The following is a 25,765-nucleotide window of genomic DNA, read 5'->3' as shown; positions in this document are numbered from 1 at the left end:
ACTTTTTAATTTGAAAGGAGTTAATTATTGTGCAATTTAGGGAAAAATATTTCTTTGACAATACTGTAGATTGAGAAGAGTATTTGTTATATTTGCAAAATGAGATAAATTTGAAGTTTTCTCCCTCTTCCTCCAAAAGAAGTCTGTGTCCTTGAACATAAAATGCAAATAATCCCTGTGCTGTTAATTATTGACAAGTTGTCCCATTTACAACCTAAGGAAATCAAGTAACAGATAGCCCCATACACTAACAAAAGATTACTAATTAACAAGCATTGCTTGAGAAGGATATAAAAGAATTACAGCATGATTTTCAATATTCTCCCCCCCATCATTGCCAACAACAAAATAACTAGCAACCATGAAGTGGGTGGTATCATTTTTTTCCATTTTCCTACTAAATTTTTCTGAATCCAGGACAATGCATAGAAATGCATATGGAATAGGTAAGATATTTTGTATTTTCTTTTTTGTCTTTTCTGTATATGAGAGTTCTTAAATTTGGATTTATTCATTTGTCCTGATTTATTTATACTTCCTGTTCCACATAGAGGAAAAACACTTAACGGTGAATATCTTTAAATGAATGATAAACTTGTGACTTTACAAGAGGTTTACAAAATCATGGCGGTGCTTAACATTACCTATGAATGGCTTATATATTCCACATTGAATCAATGTTTTGTACTTTATTTATTTAGTTGATATACATATTAACTTCGAAATATCTAAATCTTTGATATATCTCTATCTATCTCTATATATGAGGCTATAATTCTTCCTTAACATATAAAATCCTCTCAGACTGGTAAAATAAGTAATATCTTTATTCTTTACTTCAGAAAAATGAGTCATTATTTAACTAAAGAAGAAATGGTGTGACTGGGATAGAAATAGGCAAGTGAACTGTGGTATAATCATGTTCAAAAGGAGGACTGAAATGTATTTTTAATCCTTTGATTTCCAAGCCAATTAGAACATCACAGTACAAGGGGGGATCCAAACAACTGGATTTTAGTGCTAGCTCTACCATAAATTATTCTTGTTAAATTAGCTATTCTTTAGTTTCCTAGGTTTCTCAAGTACAAAATTAAGATGTTTTGATAGATGTTCCCTAACATCTTCTCAGTTGTATGGTTCTAAAATTGTATAGTTATACCTTAAATACAAAGTTGTACAGTTCTAAATTGTTCTAAAGTTAAAAAGTTCTAACATTAACACAAACATTTATGTATAACAATGATGATAACAGTTGAAAACAGTTATCAGTTGAAAACATCATTTCTCATGGAGTTTATTTTGCTTTCCAGCTTCCATCTTGGATTCTTCCCAATGTTCTGCAGAAATGAATTTAGTTGACCTGTAAGTTTTGTTCATATAAATGCACTTCAAATATGAAGTAGTGATAATTTTAGTTAGGTAATTAAATAGACCTGAATAGCTCTTTGAGTTCTGAAAAGTACAAAAGCAAATTGAAGAAGTTACTCATATTGATATTGAAGAGGTTGAGCTGTTGGCCATGCCTTAGATATTAACCTCTTAATTCCTTGAAATTCCATGGGAAAAACTACATCAGATTTTAGAAACTCAAGATTAATATTGGATCAACGGTAACCACCATACATAAATACAGGAATTTTCCACATCATTACCAATAGGATGATATTACAATATTCTCTTTTCCGAATACTATGTAAATCCTAGTAGCAGATAATAGGAGGTAAAATATTCTACCTTCTATTATTTTTAGAGAGTGCATTTTTCTTTTGATTCTATTCCACATGCCTGAAGTTTCTAATAAGGAAGTTAAGGGAAGCCTAGGTGGCTCAGCGGTTGAGCATCTGCCTTTGGCTCAGGGCGTAATCCCAGGATCCAGAATCGAGTCCCACAACGGACTCCTTGCCAAGAGCCTGCTTCTCCCTCTGCCTGCCTCTCCCTGTCTCTCTCTTTCTGTGTCTCTCATGAATAAATAAATAAAATCTTAAAAAAAAAAAGACTATCTGTGTCAAAAAAAAAAGGAAGGAAGGAAGTTAAAGTAGTGGGCTACTGCTACTACTTGCACCCAAAAACCTGTTAAAACAATTATTTGGGTCCTTCCATGAACGCCATCTTGGATTACATTTTTTTTTTTTGGATTAAATCTTGATCAGGCTGAGAATAGCTACAGGCAGAGGTCTAATGACTAATTCTTTGCTTAAATTTATAAGGAACCATAGAATATAGCTATAGATACACTGTAGTGGGTAAGTGACCACAAAAGCAGGAACCACTCTTATGGGAAATCTAATCTGAGTTTTTAATAGATATATGTATATTTGGAGTGGGGAGTGGCAAGGTGACTGACATTTCTTTCTGGATGGCTAGAATCTATTTTTACATAAATTTTTAGCAAAAGTCACCCCTTAAACAGGTCACATAACAGAAAACCGAAACAAACAAAGGGTACACTTTAGAAAATGCAGCTTGACATGTCTGATCCTGAGCATTGGTATGTATTTTTGTTTCAGAGCTACCATATTTTTTGCTCAGTTTGTCCAAGAAGCCACTTACAAAGAAGTAAGCAAAATGGTGAAAGATATATTGACTGTAATTGAGAAATCTACTGGCAGCGAGCAGCCAGGAGGATGTTTAGAAAACCAGGTGAGTGAATAATAATAATAATGCAATCCTACTGGGATATTTAACCAAGTTTCGCAGGCAGAAGAGCAGATACAGGCACAGCATGAGAGATACATTTAAATATTTGAAGAGCAGTTGCATGAAAGGGGAATTAGATTAATTCTGAATTGCTGAAGAAGGCGGAAAAGAGTGGGTGCCGGTTATAAAGAAACAATATATACGTGCGTGACGACTAAGAGCTAAGTTTCTGAAGTTAGAGTATCTGGGTGACCACGAATATGTTATTTAACTTCTCTGAAATTTAGTTTCCGTATCTGTAAAATAAGGAATAATAATAGCTTCCATTTCCATTTCAGGGTTGTTGTTCATAAAGACAGATATAATAACAGTAATAGAAGTTACTTTTTACTAATCACACAGTGTGACAGGCATTATTCTTGGGAGTGTTCTATACCCATTGATAATAAAAATATTTTATGGCACAGAACATAGCCCTGATGAATCAGATGGATGTCCAGGGAGCCAAGAGACCCTCTCTGGGGCAGAATATCCTCTTTGCCTACAATATAAATTTATTAGATCTTTACAATAATCTTAGCAGATAAATGCTATTCTTCCTGTTGAGGAAGCTGAGGCACAGAGAGGTTAAATAACTTTTTAAAGGGAGCCCAGAATTCAAACGAGGCCATCAGGCTCCAGGGCTAACACCCTGAGTGGCTTCATTACACTTGTACTCTACACTACGGTGACCCTGAGGGGTGTAGCACATGCTGAGGCTGCCAGAATTAGCAAATGAGCAATAACAAAATATGAAATTCACTTAAATTTGAATTTCAGTTAAACGACAAATAGGTTTTCTTTTAGTACAAGCATATCTTAATGTAGAAGATCAATAAATAAGAGTTATTGTTGTTTATTTTATCTCAATAGGAAAAAACTAGGAACTTTATAATGATTAGAGCTACCCAGTTATAGAACGAAAGATCCAAAAAATCTTCTGTCATGGTAGGATTGATGAGTGGCCAAAAGTCAATGTATCTGGAATATTGTAGAGAAGATGCCTTTTTAAAGATATAAAATACTTTCCAACTCTGAAATTGGTGATTTAATAAAACTCCATGTTTTGCATCTCTATTTTTGGCTTGTCTTGCTAATTTAAAAACATGTATAAATTAAGCAAAATACATTCCATGTTGCAACTTTACATCCAATGAGAGGTTCACAGTAGTGTTTACAGGTTGGTGATTTATCATTGTAAACTTAAAGGCATGATTTTCATGTGGATTGGGAATTGAAAGTCTTACTTAAAATTTCTAGGGTTCTCTAAATTTTAGCAGTAATAAAAACTAAATAAAAATTTCCAGAGAAGAATGAAACATGTGTATTTCTTGGAGGCATTCTTTAAACTATTGGTGTCATCATCTGATTTTGGTAAAATTAGGGCAATATAAATAGTGGTTTATGTATTTTTCAAAAAGCTTATAGACATCATGGAGCCAAACTGCTGACAATATAAAAGGGAAAAATAAAATATTTCAAACATTTTGGTGGAGAAATACAATATTGCATGGCTCTCTTCCTTTTAAGATAAAGTAATCTTGTCTAACAGTCATGTGTATGTCTCAAGGTGGGAAACTAAAATTCCATTGCCCAAAAGTCAGGAAAGAAAGCTCTCATCAGGCTGAAATTAAAGATATTGGGATTTGTATAGGGGATTATTTTTTAATCTGTACTTCTAATTTGGAATAATAGAAAACCCTCTTCATGTGTTTTACAGAATCTCAAAGTAAACTTAATTGTCTTTCATTAAAAACAAATTTTTCTTATAGCTACCTGCCTTTCTGGAAGAAATTTGCCATGAGAAGGAAATTTCCGAAAAGTATGGACTTGCAGATTGCTGCAGCCAAAGAGAAGAGGAAAGACATAACTGTTTCCTAGCACACAAAAAGGCTGCTCCACCATCCATCCCACCTTTCCAAGTTGCAGAACCCGTCACCAGTTGTAAGGCATATGAAGAAAACAGGGATATGTTCATGAACAGGTAAAGATGCAATTTAAAGGTAGATTGAAACCCCCAAAGAAGAGCAGTATCAAGCAGAATGTAGTATTGCTGAGACTTACAGATGTACTCTAAAACATGGAGAAGTGGCAATAATGTTGCACCTGCTGAGGTCCTACCTTGGAAAGTTGGGTGAGCCATGTTAAGTGCAACTTTGTGCCTGGTAGATGCAGTACAGGCCAGATGTCAGACCCATCGGTTCTTCCTTTAGTCTCTTGAGATATACTTTTGTTTTTCCCCCTTTTAATCTCTCCATTTTAGCTTGCCCAAGAATATTCCAGTACCACACAAAGTGATTCCTTCCAGAGCCAAACAGTTGGTGTGTCATGTTCACCAAATTGCCTGGAAATGAAAAAATTTTTAGAAAACCAAGAAAGCTTGAGGTACATAAGCATGGCTACCAGTTACTGAGCATTCAGGATGCTGTAGGACCGTGTGTGCTTGGCACTTCTGATCAGATTAACGCTCATTACCTGCCTTTAAAGTCTCCTGTCCTCTTTCACTTCATTCTTCTTCCCGTTTTGCAGATGACGAAACTGAAGTTTAGAAGGTTAAGGTAATTCAAACTGAGGGCTGAGGGCACAGTGCTAGCACATTCCCAAGCAGGGACTTGGACTCAGGCTCTCTGTTGGGGACTCCTGTATCTGACTCTCAATCACGTTGGTCTGGCACGCTGCTGTCTTGCACGCCTGAGCCAGAGAAATAGGGGGCCTGTCTTTACACCATCTCTGCTACGGAGACTGGCAAGGTGGATGACTCCATTCTGTACTGATGAGGCAAAAAGACTCCACCTTTCTGTTCTACTTAGTGGAGGTCCGGATTTACTGACCCTCCAAACACGTCTGAGTGTGCTTATTGGAAAGGACACCTTGATAAGAACCATAGTCTGCATTTCTGCCTATTTGGCTCTCATGATAACACGTGGTATTGGTGGTCAGATTGTTTCTCCCCCTGTAGATCTGTAGTAAGTACAATTTTGGTCAGCACGTGGAAAAAATATGACTGTTTTCTGACTCTTTAAGCAGACTCGAGTCCAGTTCTAGTGGTAGTCCTATTTTTATATGTTTGCAACTCTTACAGCTCCTTTTCGTTTCATAGGTACATCTATGAGATAGCAAGAAGGCACCCCTTTCTGTATGCACCCACGATTCTTTCTTTGGCTGCCCACTATGGCAAAATAATTCCACCTTGCTGCAAAGCTGAAAATGCGGTCGAATGCTTCCAAACAAAGGTATTCTATTTGCACAGATATCTGAACCAATACTTTAATCTGGCTATGACTCATTAAGACCAAATGAAGTTAAAAATGGAAATATGCTTTGCATGCAGAATACCATGTTCAGAATTGAGCATATTTCAGTCGTCTGATATTCTTTGGGCTAAAATAGCTAGACTTGCTGTTTTGTGTTCACTCCTTTGGCCAGAACATTTTTATAAGACTAAGGATGTGAGTTTGGGAGGAGAGGGGATAAAAGAAGACAGGGGTATGCGTGATAACATAAAGGAAAGAGAGAGGAATAGAAGGTGAAAGAAGATGGGGTAGAAGGAGCAGGAGGAGAAAAGGAGGCATAAGGAAGAAAGAAAAAAAGAGAAAGAAACTACGACTATGCTTTTGATCCTTAGAACAAATGTGAGGTGTAAACATTATCTAACAAAAGGAAACTTGGGTTCAGAGAAATGAGTAGCTTTCTTCGGTTCGGAGAGCTAGAATAACATCCAGAATTAATCACTTGCCGCTGGAAGTCCTTCAAGAAAGTTTCCTAGAAACTGTGACTATTCCCACAATGTCGGACTGTGGCATTCTGCTTTTGTGACCGAGCAGACATTTAAGAAATTATCAGGTTTCAATTAATTATTTTTAAGATTTTATTTATTTATTCATGAGAAACACACAGAGAGGCAGAAACACAGGCAGAAGGAGAAGCAGTTGTTTACTTGTTATCTCTAGAAGAAAGTTATAATGTTCTTGGTTGAAGGTATTTTAAATAAATCTGTCTGGCATAGATATATGTATAAACCAGCCTAAAAGAGAGAACGAATGAACAAAGTTTTGTAAAAATATAACCCACTTATAATTTTAGTAAAATTTTTTATGGTTTCATGTTATACCTGTATCTGTTTTTTTTTTTTCATGTTTTACCTGTATCTGTTTTTTTATTGCATCCTTTCCTAATACCTTGTTTCTTCTGGATCTAGACATCATTGATTACAAAAGAATTAAGAGAAAGCAGTTTGTTAAATCAACATATATGTGCGGTAATGAGAAATTTTGGACCTCGCACCTTCCGAGCCATGTAAGTTTAAACTGTGTCTAGGGAAGAAGGTGAGATGTGTAAAACTCCCATTTTGCAGCTTGAGCTCATTCTCATTGTCACTGTCATAGAGAATGAAGGTTCCTTTGCTGAGAGCTAACGCAATTTAGATCACGAAATCTCAGGCCTGGAAGGAGGCTAGCCGATAGTCTGCTGCTAAAACACTTTTTAAAGCCTACCTAATTTACCTCTGTCTTACATTCTATCTTTGTTGTTAGGATACAGAATAACAATAATAATTAAAAACCCAGTTAATCATCTAGTTCAACCTCTTCATTTTTGACATGTGAATAACCTGAGACCCAGAGAAATTAAAAACCATTTACTCAGTATGCCTGGGTGGCTCAGCAGTTAAGCGTCTGCCTTGGCCCAGAGTGTGATCCTGGAGTCCCAGGATCGAGTCCCGCATCAGGCTCCCTGCATGGATCCTGCTTCTCCCTCTGCCTAATGTCTCTGCCTCTCTGTGTGTCTCTCATGAATAAATGAATAAGATCTTAAAACAAAACCAAAAACAACGATTTACTCAAGACCACAGTGCCAGTTATCAGAGCCCAGTGTTCTAGGTTCTGATCATAATTTATTTTCCTTATACCCAGGTGCTAGGTCAGTGGTCTTGAATTGTCTGTATCCTGACAGTTGAGACTTTGGCTTTGGATGTAAAGAATCAGAATCACCAATGGATTCAGGCCGTGCTACACGGCGTGGCTACCACTAGCCACATGCTGCTCCTGAGCATTTGAAATCAGGCTGATGTGAATGTGGAATTGTGCTCCAAGTGTAAAATATACACCAGATTTTACAGACTTTGTATGAAAAAGAGACCATACCATATCTTCTTAATAGGCTTTTATGTTAATTGCACATTGAAATAATTTTTTAAAAGAATTTCTTAATTTGTGTATGGTTGACACACAATGTTGTTAGTTTCAGGTGCACAACATAGTGATTCAACCTCTTTATACCGTACGCTGTGCTCATCCCAAATGTAGCTACCGCCTGTCAGCACAGATGCTGTTACAATATCGTTGACTATACTCCCTATGCTGGCCTTTGATCCCCATGGTTTATTCATTCCAGAACCAGATGCTTATATCGTCCACTCCCCTACACCCATTTTGCTCATGCTCCAACCCCCCTTTTTCTCTAGCAACCACCAGTTTGTTCTCTGTATTAATAGGTCTGATTCTGTTTTCTGTTTGTCTATTCATTCGTTTTATTTTTTTAGATTCCACATATGAATGAAGTCATATGTTGAAATGGTATTATTTTTGATATGTGGGGGGCAAAAAATACTATTAAGGTGAATTTAACTTTTTCCTTTTTACCTTGTAATGTGGCTACTAGAAAATGTTAAACTATGTAACTGGTTTAAAATGCTTTTCAACTTTTATGATGAGACATTTCTAGTGTAGGAAAATATCGGAAATGCTAATTGAAGAGTGTTAAGTACATGCACCCAAGGTTCATTTATTTATTTGTTTGTTAAGTTACACATTTAAAAATATTTTACACAGTGGAGATCTAGGTTAAGGTTTTTAATCATTAATTTAGTTTCAAGACTGAATTTTGTTTCTTGGAATAGGTCAGATTTTGCTTTAACTACCTTACAACTCTATTAGAAACTTAGATTGAAGGCAGCCTGGGTGGCTCAGTGGTTTAGCGCTGCCTTTAGCCCAGGGCATGATCCTGGAGACCCAGGATCGAGTCCTACATCGGGCTCCTTGCATGGAGCCTGCTTCTCCCTCTGCCTGTGTCTCTGCCTCTCTCTCTCTCTCTCTCATGAATAAATAAATAAAATCTTTTTTTAAAAAAAAAGAAACTTAGATTGATTCATGAACTGCTTTGAGTTTATCTTGCTAATAAAATATAAATTAAAATATTATAATAATGACCTTATTTATCACTTACTACACATAAGTGATTAAACTTAAATGTTAGAAATTCATAAAGAAAATCTACCCTTATCAGGAATAGTAACAACACCAGTTGCTCTAGGGAGTAGTGATCTCATCTAGACATCTCTTAAAATTTAAGGAAACAGGTAGAAGATACAAGAATTTTTACTTCTCATTTCCATTTTGGGCCACACTACATGGCTTGGCATGCTGACCAAGATGTTTAGTCTGCTCTACTCTCTTGCCTCACCTCATTTGATTTGCACATACACACCCCTCCCTATATTCCCAGAAGTATTTTTTTTCTCCCAAGTAAGAAATGATTATTATTCTCATGAAATTTTCTATTTCTTAATTGCTTTTAATTTTTTCCCACCCACTCACTACTGTGTTTCCAAACACCCAGCATCACGGTGAACAGCAAAAAAGATAGATTTTATCCCAATTCACAGGAAAGGTTCTGAAGACAAATCAATTATGTCCAACCTATTTGTGGGGACAGGTCAATTTGGAGAGCTGTTGCCTTCAAAGATTGGGCTGGAATTCACAAGACTTATAGCTTTCTCTTTTTAGACAGTAAGAGCACTTCAGTTCTTTCTCTTGGGAGCAGCAACTATACTAATACCTCTAAATATTATTTAATGTTGGTAGATAACCAGGACTGACTTCTATTTCCTTCCCCCCCTTTAGAACGGTTACTAAACTGAGTCAAAAGTTCTCCAAAGCCAATTTTACTGAAATTCAGAAACTGGTCCTGGATGTGGCCCACATCCATGAGGAATGTTGCAGAGGAAATGTGCTGGAGTGTCTGCAGGATGGGGTAAAGAGTCTTGCTTCCTAAAAAAGAGATAATCCCACTTTGTTTTCTCTCTTTTATACTCATTCTAAATGGGAGAAGGCTGTCTGGGTTGTTCACAGGGGAGGCACGTAGCTGGCTGAGTAAAGTCACAGACTTCTTGATAGACTGAAGCCACCTTTTGTGGAGCCTACCTTTCACTTAAAAGGTGCTTCCCTTTCGTGAGACCAGTGCTCACTCATTCTCTTTTCTGAAGGAGATTGAAAACTCCACATAGGATCTAGGGATGGGGGGGGGGGGGGGGACAGACTCTTTTACTTTTAACAAATTTGTTTTTCTACCCATTTATTATTTAATTTAACAAATATATATTGACTACTCTCTGTGTGCTAGACACTGTGAAGGACACTTGTTATGAAGGCACCAGTTAAGCTCAAGGAATTTACAGTCTGATGGAGATGAGACACGTAGGGACTATGTCCTGTTTACTGTTATCTCCAAGGGCTGACAGCATGATGCCTGAAACACGGAAGGGGCTCTACTGTATGTATCATATAGAGATATCTATTATATGGATACGACAAAATAGCACAAGAAACAACAAAGATAATACAAGAAGCCGTTCTACAAGGTACAAAGCCAACCATGCCAAAGAGAGCTGCGAATAAAGAGCTCTCGGAGAATTAACAACCAAAACCGAAACACCCTCCAGTACAGAATCCTCAAACATGTCATAGTCACCGTTTAAGCATTGTGGCCTTCATCTATTTTGGGTCAACCTTAGACTTCCTAGATACCCTTCAAGAGGCTTATCTATCCCCAGTTGCTCCCTCTCCAGTTCCTGGTGATATACTTTCTTCACCAAGAAGGCTTAAAATCATCGCTCTTAGATATTCAAATGGCTAGAAAATCTGGGCTTGAATGTGGTTTCCAAACACATTCCTTTTGGAAATGTGCTTATTTGAGCCAGTCCCTTGGCAGTTTGGCTGAAAGAGTCCTGGAAAATGCTTATTTGAGCCAGTCCCTTGGCAGTTTGGCTGAAAGAGTCCTGGAAGTCAGCCAGAAGCTGAGGCTGTAAGACAGGCCTGAGGGTGACAGCCTCTGAGCACAGGCCGAGAGCCTGATGTGAGGAGCCAAGGAAGATTCCCAAAGACAGGTTTCCTATGTCACTTCTTTTTCCTCCAAGAAGTTTCTGCTTGCATAGTAGGGACCATAATTAGAACATTTTGTTTTTCTTTGAAGCTAGTTTTCCTGGTTTTAGTTGACAATTTTACTAATTTCTATAGGCATTTAAAAATTATTTTTCAATTTTTGGAGCTCATAAATACCCTTTTCCTTTAAAGTGGAAAAATTAACTTCTGTATGGTATGTAAATTGATTTTAATGGCTGAATAATGCTTGCTATTTGTCCCTAGTCAGAATGCATAGAAGTTTTAGTCCCTTGACGGGGATGTATAAGCTCTGCTTCATTCTATCCGCTTAGAGGAGCCTCCATTTCATTATCTAGAGCCTGCCCTCTGGAGGTCATAGCGAGTCACTGCAGATTGTCCTGAAAAAGGAGAGGAAAGTTTGCTCTCTATATTAGGACATCAACACCAAATGTTGTCCAGTAGCAATTTCAACAGTAATAGAAAGATATATACCAATGTGCAGGCCATTTGGTTTGAAGAGTATATCTCTCTTTTGTTTTTAAAATCTTTCTAATCCAATGAAATAGGTTTTAGCTGACAACTATGAAAAGAAGAAATGAACAAATGGGGGTAGGTGAAAAGGAGTGAGGAAAGGCAAAGTAGGGAGGAAGCACTAAGATGGGAGACAAGGTAAAATGTCTTTTCTCCATTCCTTCCTTATCTCCCCCTTATCTCCCTCCCACCCTTGTATCCTCCCTCCGTCCGTCCCTCCTTCCCTCCTTCCTGTCCTCCCTAGAACTGGCCCTGAGGTCCCGCATTAAAAAATAAACCTTTACAGTTATTCTTAATTTTTCCTATTAACAGGAAAAAATTATGTCCTACATATGTTCTCAACAAGATATTTTGTCAAGCAAAATAGCTGAATGCTGTAAGCTGCCCATACTTGAACTTGGTCAATGCATAATTCATGCAGAAAATGATGGCAAACCTGAAGGCTTATCTCCAAATCTAAATAGGTTTTTAGGAGAGAGAGATTTCAACCAATTTTCTTCAAGGGAAAAAGATCTTTTCATGGCAAGGTAACACACTCTGTAAATGTATGTTCACCTAAGTAAAGATTAGGATGCAGCTGACAGCTTTGTGTGGCTGAAATGGGAAATGATGGCTATGGTTTTTGAGCTCAGTATGTGAGGGTGATGCTAGAATGTTCTGAGCCCAAATTATTTAAGCAGGTAAGTAGAGACTAAGGAAATGGGATCTATCTTATACTGCCAAGGCTTTCACTATTGCTGTTATTAACTGAAGTTATATTTTATTTTGTATTGATTTCTCTGAGATCAGAAGCATTATCATCTTTGTATGGATTGCTCATAAGAAGACCACCACTGAGCTTCCAAAAGGATATGAATATTTTGTGATAAGAAGGGTTCATGGTTAAGGATGTGCTTTTTCATTATGCATGTTTTAAGAACTTCCCCCAAAGCGTTACTCAATAGATAGTGGTAGATAGAAAGGCTTTTTTTAGAACAGTTTGTTGGCTATTTATTTAACGTATGTTTTATTTTTGCAGAAAATCAATACATATGTAAGAGATACTTGCAGTATAGTAGTTAATTGTATCAGTATAATTGACAGGACATGTTTTCATTCTATTTGCCTTTCAGGAAAGCAAGCAGTCCAGTTAATATGTTTTCCTTTATAGTGCAGTGTATAACTACGGACACCATCAGAGGGGGGATTTTTGCAACTCTTAGGATATTACGCTTAATGATCTGCAAGGGTCTTTATAAATGTAAGAGTCTGCTTCTAATGTAAGAATGAAAATAATGGCCTAGTTTTCTTTTTAATATTCCTTAAGGATATCATTCTACCATTGCTTCCAGGTTGGACATTCATACACTGCTTGCTCTGCTAAATAAAATTATGCACACAAGAACAAAGTCCAGATTGAAGAAACCTGCACTGAAAATTTATCGGTGGCAGAACTAAATATGACTTACATCTTGGAAATACAATTAGAAAATCCAAGAATTATCTTTAAATTTACCCATCCACGCATCCAACACGAATTGTTTATTTAATAGAAGCAGTTCTTTACTTAGAAAACTTCTTTGCAGTAGAAATTTTCTCAGCTGGGAATGATTCTCCCTTGGATCCTTGTGTAACTTCCTTCACCCAGGTTCTTTTCCAAAAGAGCTGCCCAAAGAGACATTTCTTAACCAATGCTGTCAATCAGGAGTCACTTTTCCCCCCTGTATTCTTTTTTTCCCCCCTCTATTCTATCTTCCTTTATTTCTCATTGATTTATCACTACCTGAATTTGATGACCTATTTCTTGTTAATGTATGCTTTTGAGAGGTCAGGCATTTTATCTTATACATATTGAATCCTTACTGCTTAAAGAAATGCTTGCATAGAGTAGGGCACTGGAAAAACATTTGTTGAATGAATGACTGGCAAGCTCATAATTGAAAAACCCAGGTGAAGAGTGCAAAAGAAAACAAAATATTGTTTTAGAACGATTGGAGGGATTGTGATTTGTGTTAATGGTTTTACCATGCATATAGTTTAAGTCATAATTTGATTTCCAGGTTTATGGATTTGAATGTTAACTTTTGCATGGCATGTAACACAGGAATGAATTGTCTCTTATTTCATTAACATGCTTTTTATTACATATTTCAGATTTACTTATGAATATTCGAGAAGACATACAAAACTTGCTGTCCCAGTCGTTCTAAGAGTCGCTAAAGGATACCAGGAGTTATTGGAGAAGTGCTCTCAGTCTGAAAACCCTCTTGAATGCCAGGATAAAGGGGTAAACTGAAAAAGGGAGAGTCTGAAAAACTGCATGGATATTATCCATTAAAAATGCTGTTTGTTTGAAGGCATCTAGCTATTAACTAGTAGCTAGCTAGTTATATCTAATAAGTAGTCATCTACATAGTAATTTGTTATTAACTAGTAGTCGACAACTAGTGGCCTACTTAGAAGTGCAAATGTTAACTAAACGTTCCTTGACACATAGAAGAAAAGTAATATTCATTTTTAATAGCTCCAGAGAAGCCAGAATTCATACAGAAAGAACTGTAATCCTTTATACAAAGATTGAATTCTGTCATCAAATAACTTTGTGATTCACAAAATCCCCAAAGTCCATTTGCTTTAATTCTCACCATTCACACTTTACTACCTTTCATATAAAAAACCTCTAAAAATTGTTTTTTTTCCCTAAGATTAGTATAATAGGATAATACATTATCGATTAATTTCTACACACAAGGTTTTGTGTCCAGGAAGAGAAAAAAGTACATGATAATGCTTGTATTTTCAGGAAGAAGAATTAGAGAAATACATCCAAGAAAGTCAAGCACTGGCAAAGCGAAGCTGTGGCCTCTTCCAGAAACTAGGAGAATATTACTTACAAAATGCGTATGTTTTTTAAAACAGCATTTTTAGTGATTTAAAATTATGAACTGGTGAGGGAATTATCAACCTAAATTAGTCACCCCACGCTGCTCTAATTTCAGCCCCTATTTCAGATTGAAAATCAGTGTAATCTGATCACCCAATTTTCCTTGGGTGAAAGTAGGCATCCCCATCTCCCCCTTTTAGGAAGGGAGAAGAATGGCTTGTGAGAGTCTGATCTTTGGTACTGGCTGGGGTTCCCCAGATCATGTAGATTGTTGCAGGAAAGACATTTATTCTGTTACAGTGTGTCAGAGTGGAAATACCGAATTGATCAAAATTCAAATCAGTGAAGCTTCGAGTTTAGGAATTGAAGTCAGCCTGCCCTCCAGGGTTTGTTTTCATTGTGTTATGTTGATATAATAGAAGCACGGGAGGTGGCTGTCAGAGAAAACACATCTTGGAAGGTGGTCCAAGTACCATGTGGATAAAACAAATGAGCTGACTTCATGGCTTCCAGTACCAAAAAGGGGTCTTTGAGAAGGAGTGAGGGGTCCAGAAGCTCCTAAATGACTCAGTAAGATTGGGTGAAAAATGCTTCTTTCAGGTTTCTTGTTGCTTACACAAAGAAAGCCCCTCAGCTGACCCCACCTGAGCTGATGGCCTTCACCAGGAAAATGGCGACCGCAGCAGCCACTTGTTGCCAACTCAGTGAGGACAGACAACTGGCCTGTGGTGAGGGAGCGGTGAGTATTTTATATAGTCCCCTTCTGTTTCTGCCCTGTTTTACTTGAAATAGTCCCTTAATTCCCGTTTGGGGGAAATGGTAAAAACCACTATGGAGATGGCTTTCCTAGAGTTGCTCAATTTGCTACAGTTGGAGAGGGCATGAACTTGGCTCTGGACTGTTGGCACATGGCCAGTCTTTCCTCCTTCTAGAATGGCTGGTGGGAGCACAGCCAACGTATCTAACACAGTCTGAGCAAGCTCTGTGTATGGGAAGGATAGAATAACCAGCACATCATTCATTTCACGATTTCTTCTTTTTGTTCACTAAATAATGTTAAAAAAAAAAAAAAAAGAAAGAAAGAAAAGAAAAACCAAGGAGTGAGCCTGTTGTACTTCAAACTCACCCACACCTTGATGCTCTGCATCTTACCAGACGCCTTTCCTGAACCAACGTGGAGACCATCACTTCTCCCTAATAACAACATAGCAATTGTTCAAGATTGTGCTAAAGACCCAAACTGCACTTTAAAAAAAAAAGTATTATCATTTAGCTATTATAATACTCTCTCTTGAAATGCCCCATTACCATCTTCATTTTATAGGTAGAGAAAATGAGGCTCCAAGAAGTTATGTTAGGACCGATGTGTTCCAGGTAGTAAATGGTAGGGCTGATATCTGAATGCATATGCTTCCCGGAGCCCAGGCTCCAGCACCCAGTGCCATATCTGCTTCAGAATTTCCTTGCTGGTCACACATGCCTCCACTGCCGCTGTGCTATTAGCCCACTGACTCTAGTATACACACGTGTCTCAGTTACTCCGCTGTGGACCCAGGAGCACTGAGTTTGATCTAATGGACACAGTGAAAGAAAATGTTAATTGAATTTTAAAAAATAGAAAGCTTCACTTTTGAGAGATGAAAATTAGTCATTTTATTTTCAGCCATACTGATATTTTTTGCCTTTTATAGTATAATCTTATTATATTAGGGACGTTTTCCCCCCTTTAACAAGGTAAAGAATGTAGAACAGGCTAAGTCCTTCTGAATAATAAAATGACTTCCTAGTTATTTCAACCATCTTCACTTTCTCATGTCACTAGTCTCATACATAAGATTACAGGCTGAATTTTTTTCATTCTTTTTTCCCTTAAAGTCACAACAGTGAACAAAATTGTACATTTATTGTTGCCCTTTCCCTCTCTTTGATGCTGAGGGCTTATTTGCTAGCTAGTCTTATGTCTTGGAATTTTCCACCAAGAGTTAGGAGTGAAAGAATGCCTGTGATTCAGCATCATCATTATCATTTTATATTCCACACGTTGCGAGGCAGCAGGGACACAGGATGTTGTAACAGATCAGGAATGTAGGTTCTGGAGGCCTCCTGCCTACATCCCCATCCCACTTTCACCCCTTGTTAGCGGTGTCACTCTGGAAAGCTAGTTATATCTCTAGGCTTGAGCTTTTTCATCTGACATTTGGGAATAAGAATTGTACCGCCCACATAGGATGACTGTCTTAAATGAAGTAATCCTTGTAATCCTTGTAACTCATTCAGCACCAGCCTGATACATAGTATGCGCACAAAACATGTTGGTCCTTATTACAACTCATTGGTATGTATTTAAGAAATATTTCTGAGTGTGGATGGTAGGAGGATTCTACATCAGGAAAGCCTTCAAAGACACACACATGCACACACACCCGCACACACACATACTTTAGCCTTACTTCTTTTCTTTTTTTCTTTTTAAGAATTATTTATTTATTTTCGAAGGAGAGAGAGAGAGTAGGGAGAAGGTGAGAGGGAGAGGGAGAGAGAATCTCTAGCAGATTCCCCATTGAGCACAGAGCATGAGACCGGGCCAATCCCACGACTGTGAGATCATGACCTGAGCCTAAATCAAGAGTTGGACACTTCACTGACTGGCCACCCAGACTCCTCGGCCTTATTTCTTTTCAATTAGGATTATATATTAGCTGTGTGCATGCACGTGTGCATGTGTGTATATATACGAACATGCTAGGCTTATGCTGTTCCAACCTTCAGAAAGTCATTCTCTGGATCCCCAAAATAAAGTGGAAAGCCCAACTAGAAATACGTGAAAATTTTAAACCATGTATTGATTTCCTAGGTCAGGGCAGATAATTTCTTCTCCTTTGAAAGTATGTATGTAAGTGGAAGTGTTTTCAAATAGCTGACACAACTAGCTGCAAGGACTATCAACACTACCTATGGAGTATCTGCCACTAAATGGTGAGGTCTATTCCAAACAAGTGGATAAAAAAAGAATCCACAATGTAGCAACACATGACCCTACAGAGATAGCAAATTCTTCTGTAATAGTAATTATAAATTACTGGACATTAAAAGTCACAACAACTTTCTGGAAACCTGAGTCAACGTAGTGGCTAATGCTGAATCTCCTTGCTTCCTTCTTTCTCATTCTCCTAACCAGGCTGATCTTATTATTGGACAACTATGCATCAGGCATGAGGAGACTCCTATAAATCCTGGTGTCGGCCAGTGCTGCAGTTCTTCATATGCCAACAGGAGGCCGTGTTTCAGCAGCTTAGTGGTGGATGAAACATATATCCCTTCACCCTTCTCTGCTGACAAGTTCATCTTCCATAAGGATTTGTGCCAGGCTCAGGGTGTAGCACTACAAACAATGAAGCAACAGTAAGAAATTGTTATTTTCTGGCATGGAGAACACCAGCAACACTAAATAGTAGCTGAGGTTTCTACCTTACACCCAACAGCCTTGGGCTCGTTAGTAGAATACTATTGCCCCAAAGCACTTCAAGTGGCTTTTAACATAGTTTTGTCTCAGTGTCTTCACAGCCTCATGGAACCCAGGTTTGGAAAGATACACTAGGGCAGTCAATTTTTTGTTTGTAAAGATAGTTCCATTGTAACTATTGTTGTGTTACGTGTTGGGACCGAGGGAAAGTGGACAATCTATTTTGGAGAATTAGGATATGTCTTTGTAGTAAGTTTAAGTACTTTCATTCCAAAACACTGGGAAAACAGCATTGAATCTTTTTTCACACTATTTACTTTTTGAAGAGAATAACCATAATTGATTCAGCCAAGAAGTGTGCGTGATATGAGGTGGAATGCACAATTCATTGTGGGAGACATTCTGTAATGGTGATGGTAATCCAAGTTAATGGAACCTATATTCTCCAAATTCCCATACATTTTAATACTCACTTGCTTTTGAAATGGTCTTCCTTCATTTCAAAAAACCTATTCCTCCCTTTCCCTCTGTCACAACCTGTGTCGTGTTCCAAGGTACAATAAGAATACTGCCTCCTCTGGCAAGTCTTCCCTATTCCCCCATCAACATGAATTCCAACATGAAAGTGTTGCTAAATGAGTAGTGCAGGTGATTGATGGGGCCAACGCGCAGGTAAGAGTGCGATCATTACGGATGGCAGGAGTTTGGAAATCTGGGCATTTGAGTATGGAGAGGACACACTTTAGAGTGGAGAACTGGAGACAATATTCTAGGCGAGTAAGACCAAGATTGTGTCTTCCAACATGTAAGTATGGTAGAACTATAAAATCTATTATCTGCACTAATCCAGACCCGTGGAACATCTGTCTATTTCTACCTTTAGTATTTCATCAGAAATGGTCTGGGAGAAGCAGGGAGCCCGATGAAAGGGGGATCGTGACCCAGCTGAAGGCAGATGCTTAACCAACTGAGCCACGGAGGCACCCAACATTCTCTAGATTTTATTGAAATTATTTAATGAGTTAGAATCTAAGCCTTAAAGGAAAAGTTGGGGTTCCCCCCTTAACAATACCAGATGAAGGATTTCTGCCTGACTTAATATGTGTTAGATGTGGTTCTTTATAAGGTTTTTCATAATGTACCAGACTGGTTTTGTTCAAGGATGCCACTTGAATATATCTGAAAATTTAACCAGAGAACATTCCAAAATAAAATCTTAATTAGAAAATTTTAAAAAAATTAAAAAAAAAAAGGCATTCTACAGAGTATATGTTGTAAGTCTGGTGATGGGTTGATGCAGTGAGGGCTTGGGGGGAGGAGTGCGAGGGCTTTAAAAATTCTCCACTAGGGAGGCTTTAGAAAAATACCTTTGTATAACAGACTTCTCTTTTGTTTTATAGATTTCTCATTAACCTTGTGAAGCAAAAGCCACAAATAACAGAAGAACAACTTGAAGCAGTCATTGCAGATTTCTCTGGTCTACTGGAAAAGTGCTGCCAAGGCCAAGAGCAGGAAGCCTGCTTTGAGGAAGAGGTACATGCAGCTCATTTTCACACTGAAAATCTTTTTTTTTTTTTTTTTTTTTCACACTGAAAATCTTTGGGAGGAAATTTTCTGTAATGAAAAATGAATAGAATATTCCACACATCTATAACTTTAAAATAATGCCAGAGAGATTTCAATGTATTTAGAAATAGATTGAAGGATTTTATGACATTTAAGAAATAATCCCAATTTTTCTCACTAAATATTAGGAAGAAGAATTATTTTTAATATGTTAAGAGAATTAGTAAATTTAATTTATTTCCTGGTAGAGGAAACTATAAAGTGAATATATAATTAATTGATGATAATTTAGACAGTTTCTGGCCTAAAACTGATCAATTTAGCTAAATGGATTAAAAGGATTTAATAACAAATTAATTGTGCAAACAAGATATGGGAAGATATTTATAAAAACTATTCTTGAACTCCTTTAGGGGCATGCCTTAGTATTCCAACAGAGTAGTAATTAGGAATTATCTTAATCTTGTTATTTAGTAGTTTTGTAGTATTTAGTAGTTTTGTATTTAGTAGATTTGTTACTTGCTACATTTTGTAAGTCTTTATGTAACTAGATGTATTTCAATATAACGTCATTATAATTTTAAAAGATATCCTATGATTCAGCCTTTTCGCCAAGTACACAATTAATTGGTATGTGTCTGTCTTTAGTGGAAGAGTGTGGAACACAGATGAGCAAATCAGATAAAACAAAACTGATAAAATAGGTTTGATGTAAATCATTTCTGATAAATATGATACAAAAAAGATAAATGTCCCTTGATGTGAGAAGACATTCATTTAGATGTACAGACCATTAGGGACGTCTGGTGGCTCAGCGGTTGAGCGTCTTTCTTTGGCTCAGGGCATGATTCCAGGGTTCTGGGATCAAGTCCTACATTAGGCTCCCTGCAGGGAGCCTGCTTCTCCCTTGGTCTGTGTCTCTGCCTCTTTCTCTGTGTCTCTCATGAATAAATACATTTTTTTAAAAAAAAATATAGAGACCATTAACACACAATGGCTGTACTTTCTTGCAAACCTTCCAATTTCTATGGTTGACTTGTGGAGGAAGATGAGGAATGGGGTGAAGATTGGTAACAGCTTGGAGATTGATATAAGAACAAACTATCTCTACTGTAGGTTTGAGTGGATTTTTTTTTTCTCTGACTTCCATTGCCCAGCATGTTGGCATCAGAGATGTACCAGAATTCACCCCCACACAGTGGAGGGTTAACTGTATAACTGACACAGTAGTCCATCTCTTCATCTAATGATTCTTACTTGTTTTTAATTTTCAGGGTCCAAAATTGATTTCAAAAACTCGTGCTGCTTTGGGAGTTTAAATTACTTCAGGTAACAAAAAATTCAGACAAGGGTAAATATAATGATCATTCTCCCAAAATAGCGATCCATCGTGAAACATGTCCTAAGACCTACCATTAAATGCTTCTCTTGGGCAGCCCCGGTGGCGCAGCGGTTTGGCACCGCCTGCAGCCTGGGGTGTGATCTTGGAGACCCTGGATCGAGTCCCACCTCAGGCTCTCTGCGTGGAGCCTGCTTCTCCCTCTCCCTCTGCCTGTGTCTCTGCCTCTCTGTGTGTGTGTCTATGAATAAATAAAATCTTTTAAAAAAATGCTTCTCTTAAAAACAAACTACAATTCAACAAAAAGTTTATTTTAAAAACACTAGAGCCTGCTTCTCCCTCTGCCTATGTCTCTGCCTCTCTCTCTCTCTCTCTCTCTCTCTCTCTCTCTCTGTGTGACTATCATAAATAAATAAATAAATAAATAAAAATTTAAAAAAAATAAAAAAAAAAATAAAAACACTAGAACAAAACTGTGTCCACAATGGTAAATCAGTGAATCAGCAACCTCAAAATTCTCTTAGGTTATTTCTAAAGTTTCAGAGAGCACCATCAGAAGTCCTTCCCATCTATTTAGTTTTTCTCTGATGTAAAATAATAGAACCAGTCACCTTCTGCACCCATTCATTGAATTACTACATAATATATTTTTGTTTGTGTTACAGGGGGAAGAAAAGAAGCCAGAACAAGTCTTTATGGTTTGGTGTGAATCTTTTCCTTTAATTCTGAGATAGTGCTTTTTGTGAATTAATGAAATGATGAAGACTTTAATGTGAGATTTCTCTATCATATAAATAAAGTATCTCCAAATGTTTCCTTTTTCTTAGCCTGCTTATTTATGAAAGTTTATAGATAACCTTTAAAAAGAGTTATGTGTACCATTGTCTGAAGCAGATTCTGATATAAAAACACTGGGTGTTGGTTGTTGTAGGAGATTAAAGCCACTCAAGGACGGAGTCTACCCTAAAGGCTAGATTTCAGGACACCTGGGTGGCTCAGTGGTTGAGTGTCTGCCTTCGGCCCAGGGGGTGATCCTGGAGTCACGGAATTGAGTCCCACATTGGGCTCCCTGCATAGAGCCTGCTTCTCTCTCTCTGCCTGTGTCTCTGCCTCTCTCTCTCTCTCTGTGTTTCTCATGAATAAATAAATAAAATCTTTAAAAAAATTAAGGTTAGATTTCTTGGTGCACTAATAAAAGTGTTCAAGTTAAGTACTGCGATGCCAGAGTATTGTTCACTAAATGCCCACTTATGTATTCTAACAGATACACTAGAGATGAAAAAAAGAAATTATGCTTTTATGGGGTCCATCAAGAATGATGCTACTCAAAATTTAACATCTACCTTTTTTCTCAATCTTGTTCAGTTCCCTATTGGTCATAGATATTTTTAATGTAAGTGTTTATTGTAGTTGTTTTGATTAAATATAATTTACATTTTTAGCAGTTGATTTTTCTTATTTCACAAGTATTTCTTGAACACTCACTGGGTACCAGGTCCCGTTCTGGGTGCAGTCACTGTCCTCTAGGTAGAAGGAAGAGAAGGAAGCAATTAATAGCAACTCAACAAGATTATAATCACTATAGAAGTGGCAACAAATTGTGGTGCGAATCAATGAGTAGAAGAGGGCAATTCTGCCTGGAGAAATGCTCACACTGAAGAGACAGACTTTTAAGAAGAGCCTCGAAGATGAATGGGCATTCATTAGTTCACATAAAGGAGAAGTCCAATTCATTAAAGAGGAAAACAGCTTTTGACCAAATATGATGAATGGTTTTAGGGCAGTACTGGGTGGGTAGGAAGGGTATAGATACAGGAGATGAAGCAAGACATGGAAACTGTAGGACTGAGAAGACTCTCATGAGTTTTATTCCAAAGGGTTTGGGCAATATTATATAAGTACCAGGGGACCAAAATGACATCTAAGCAGAGAAGAGTCACCATGGTTAGCTTTTAGGAAGGTAACTCATGAGATATGGGGTATGGGGAGTACATGCAAGGGAAAGCAGAGGGGCAAGGTCAGCAAGTGGTGCAAAAAGATTAGCCCATCAGCAGGGAGGCTGTTTATCATATTAGCTTTGAATAGAAATATAAAAATCACATTCATGGTTTGGCCTCTGCTCCAGGAGAAAACAATTGCTCCAGAGCAATAAAATGAGCTTTCCATTCTAACTCAATTGCTTTGTACTCTACATTTTTCTTGCAATTCTGTTGTAACATCTGTGGACCTTGTCTGGTTTTGGTGTTACAATACCTTTAGATCAGAAATCACAATAAGATGAAGCAGAATTCAATTTAAAAGCATTAAACAGGAAAAAATATATTTGTTTACTATTAAGAGGAAAATTTAATGAAGATAAAACTATTAGGGAAATTTATGAGCCAAATTACATTTCACGGACATATATAAAGAAAAGAAATGATTGGAAACACAAGGACAAAGTATCACAAATACAATAGCAAATTGGAAATTTTAGAGCATTTCTACTTCTTTGAAAAAACAAGTTAGACAAATAGTAAAGTAGAAAGTTGCATAGCCAAGGTTATAATGACTTCCATGATGCAAAATGCCGTGGTCAATTCTCAGTCCTCAGTTTACCCAGCTTCGCTTAGCTTAATATGACACACTTGATCACTTCTTTCTCCTTGAAACATTTACTTACTTGGATCTACATTTTATTCTGATCTTATTGGCTGCATCTCCTTAGTCCTCATTGCATTTCCTGCAACTCTTTGACCTCTGAATGTTGGAGTGTCCCAAAGCAACTCTCCTGAATCTAAATTCCCTCCCTAGGTGATCTCACCTAGACTTTGTGCATTAATACCATCTAGATGTTGACGTATTTATATCTCCACCCTAGATTTCTTCCTTTCCTTCCAGGCTCATGTGTTACTTTCTCCTTGACATCTTCATGTTGATATTGCAGAAACAACTCAAACATAACACATTCCAAACTGAACTCTGTCCTGTCTCAAACTTGTGTCTCCTTCTGTCTTGCCATCCTTCTTGTAGCTTAAGCCAGTAGCCCTAGAGATATCTATGGTTTCTTTTTCCATATCACTCCTACATTCAACCTATGAGCAATGCCTATTGGTTCTACCTTCAGAGTAATCCAGAATTTTACTCTTTCTCCATACCCTTAGTGCAAGCCAAAATAATAATACGTGGATTTTGCAATATCTTCCTAAATGGTTTCCTTTTAAGTACCCTTCACCCACCCCCAGCTCTAGTCTCAATATTAGTAACTGAAATGATCCTTTACACATAAATAAGTACATTGCAGCACTTTTCCACTTAAAACTTCAAACGGCTTCCCATATCTCTCAGAGTAAAATACAAAGTCTGTGCACTGACCCTACATTATGATATCTTCCTATCCCCCTTTCTTTCCCCTTTCCATTGGGTCTTTTTGTTCAGGCTATTCTTCAAGTTACCAATTCATTTCCTGCTCAGAGTTTTGACCTGTGATTCTTCTTGCTTGGAAAACTACCCTTAGATATGTGGGGCTTTCTCCATCACTTCCTCTGGCTTCTATTCATTATCACCTGCTGGCTTCCTTGACTGACTTATTTTAAGTTGCATCCCTTTACCTATCTTCCCCACCAATTATTACCATCTGACATACACCAGATTTTCCTTGTTTGTTTATTTTCTGTCTATCCCCACTAGTATAAGCCCCTGAGAGAGGGATTTTTGTCTGATTCACTTGTTATCCTCAACATACAGAACAGTGTCTGGAACATAATAAGCATTCTATAAATATTTGTTGAATATGTGAATCCCACATGCCATGGGGTGTATTTTTTGTTTTAAATAACACGGTGAACTAGAGTGGTTGCTAGCTCCATCTTCTAAAGGTCACACTGGGAAGAAAGAGAAACATAGATCTGATAAATTAATATAAAAATATGAGAAACCTCTGAGGAAGTTGAAGATTCTTAAGATCTGGTGAGTGTAGCAGTTTAGGGCAGCTGGCTTTAAGAGGGTGGATAGGGTGGCACCTGGGTGGCTAAGTTAGCTAAGAGTCCCGGGATCAAGCCCTGCATGGGGCTCCCTGCTCCATGGAGAGTCTACTTCCCTCTCTCCCTCTGTAGCTCTCCCTACTCATGCTCTCTTTCTTTCTCTGTCAAATAAATAAATAAATAAATAAATAAATAAATAAATAAATAAAATCTTTAAAAATAAAAAAAGAGGGTGGGTAGGTGATGGCGGGGGGATGGAGGAGAGATTTTATTTATTTTCTCTACATTTTTATTGAAATTCCAGTTAGTTAACATACAGTGTAATATTAGTTCCAGGTATAGAAATTAGTGATTCAACACTTCCATACATGCCCCAGTGCTCACCACAAGTGCCTTCCCAAATCCCGACCATCATATTGTTCATTCCACCACCCCCACTTACCCTCTGGTGACCATCAGTTTGTTCTTGATAGTTAAGTCTGCTTATCTCTTTTTTTCTCTTCATGTTCATTTGTTTTGTTTCTTAAATTCCACATATCTGTGAAACCGTGATATTTGTCTTTCTCTGATTGACTTATTTCACTTAGCATTATACTCTTTAGCTCTACCCACGTCGTTCCAAATGGAAAGATTTCATTCTTTTTTATGGTGGAGTAATATTTCTCTCTATATATATTCTATATATTCATACATATGTATTATAGCTTTTTTTACCCATTTGCCAGTCAATGAACATTTGGGCTCTTTCCATAATTGGCTATTGTTGATAATGCTGCTATAAACGTTGGGGTACATGTAACCCTTTGGATCAGTATTTATGTATTCTTTGGATAAATACCCAGTAGTATAATCGCTGGATCATAGGGTGGTTCTATTTTTCACTTTTTTAAAAAAAAGATTTTATTTATTTATTCATGAGACACACACACACACACACACAGAGAGAGAGAGAGAGAGAGAGGCAGAGACACAAGCAGTCTTCATGCAGGGAACCTGATGTGGGACTCCATGGGACTCGATGCCGGGTCTCCAGGATCACACCCACTGCCCACCGCTGAGGCATCTGGGCTGCCCTATTTTTCACTTTTTGAGGAACCTCCACCCTGTTTTCCAGAGTGGCTGCACCAGTTTGGTTCCCATCAGCAATGTAAGAGGGTTTGGGGAGGGGATAGATTTTAACTTGTGATCTTGTCTGTACACTAAATTGCA

General features: G+C 37.6%; 1 protein-coding gene across 1 annotated transcript; it reads left to right on the top strand.

Annotated features, from left to right (window-relative positions):
* Window positions 1-286: 286 nt before the first annotated feature.
* AFP (alpha fetoprotein) lies at window positions 287-21,408 on the top strand. The gene is made up of 15 exons (XM_025985098.2): window positions 287-446; window positions 1,311-1,362; window positions 2,508-2,640; window positions 4,449-4,660; window positions 5,777-5,909; window positions 6,875-6,972; window positions 9,576-9,705; window positions 11,676-11,890; window positions 13,497-13,629; window positions 14,146-14,243; window positions 14,827-14,965; window positions 17,405-17,628; window positions 19,090-19,222; window positions 20,530-20,584; window positions 21,260-21,408. Exons 1-14 carry the CDS (start codon window positions 362-364, stop codon window positions 20,572-20,574), a joined length of 1,830 nt encoding a protein of 609 aa, XP_025840883.1. The 5' UTR covers window positions 287-361; the 3' UTR covers window positions 20,575-20,584; window positions 21,260-21,408.
* Window positions 21,409-25,765: the final 4,357 nt, after the last annotated feature.

Source organism: Vulpes vulpes, chromosome 2, assembly GCF_048418805.1.
Source record: "Vulpes vulpes isolate BD-2025 chromosome 2, VulVul3, whole genome shotgun sequence".
Classification (NCBI taxonomy): Eukaryota; Metazoa; Chordata; class Mammalia; order Carnivora; family Canidae; genus Vulpes; species Vulpes vulpes.
This window is presented reverse-complemented; position numbering and strand designations above follow the sequence as displayed.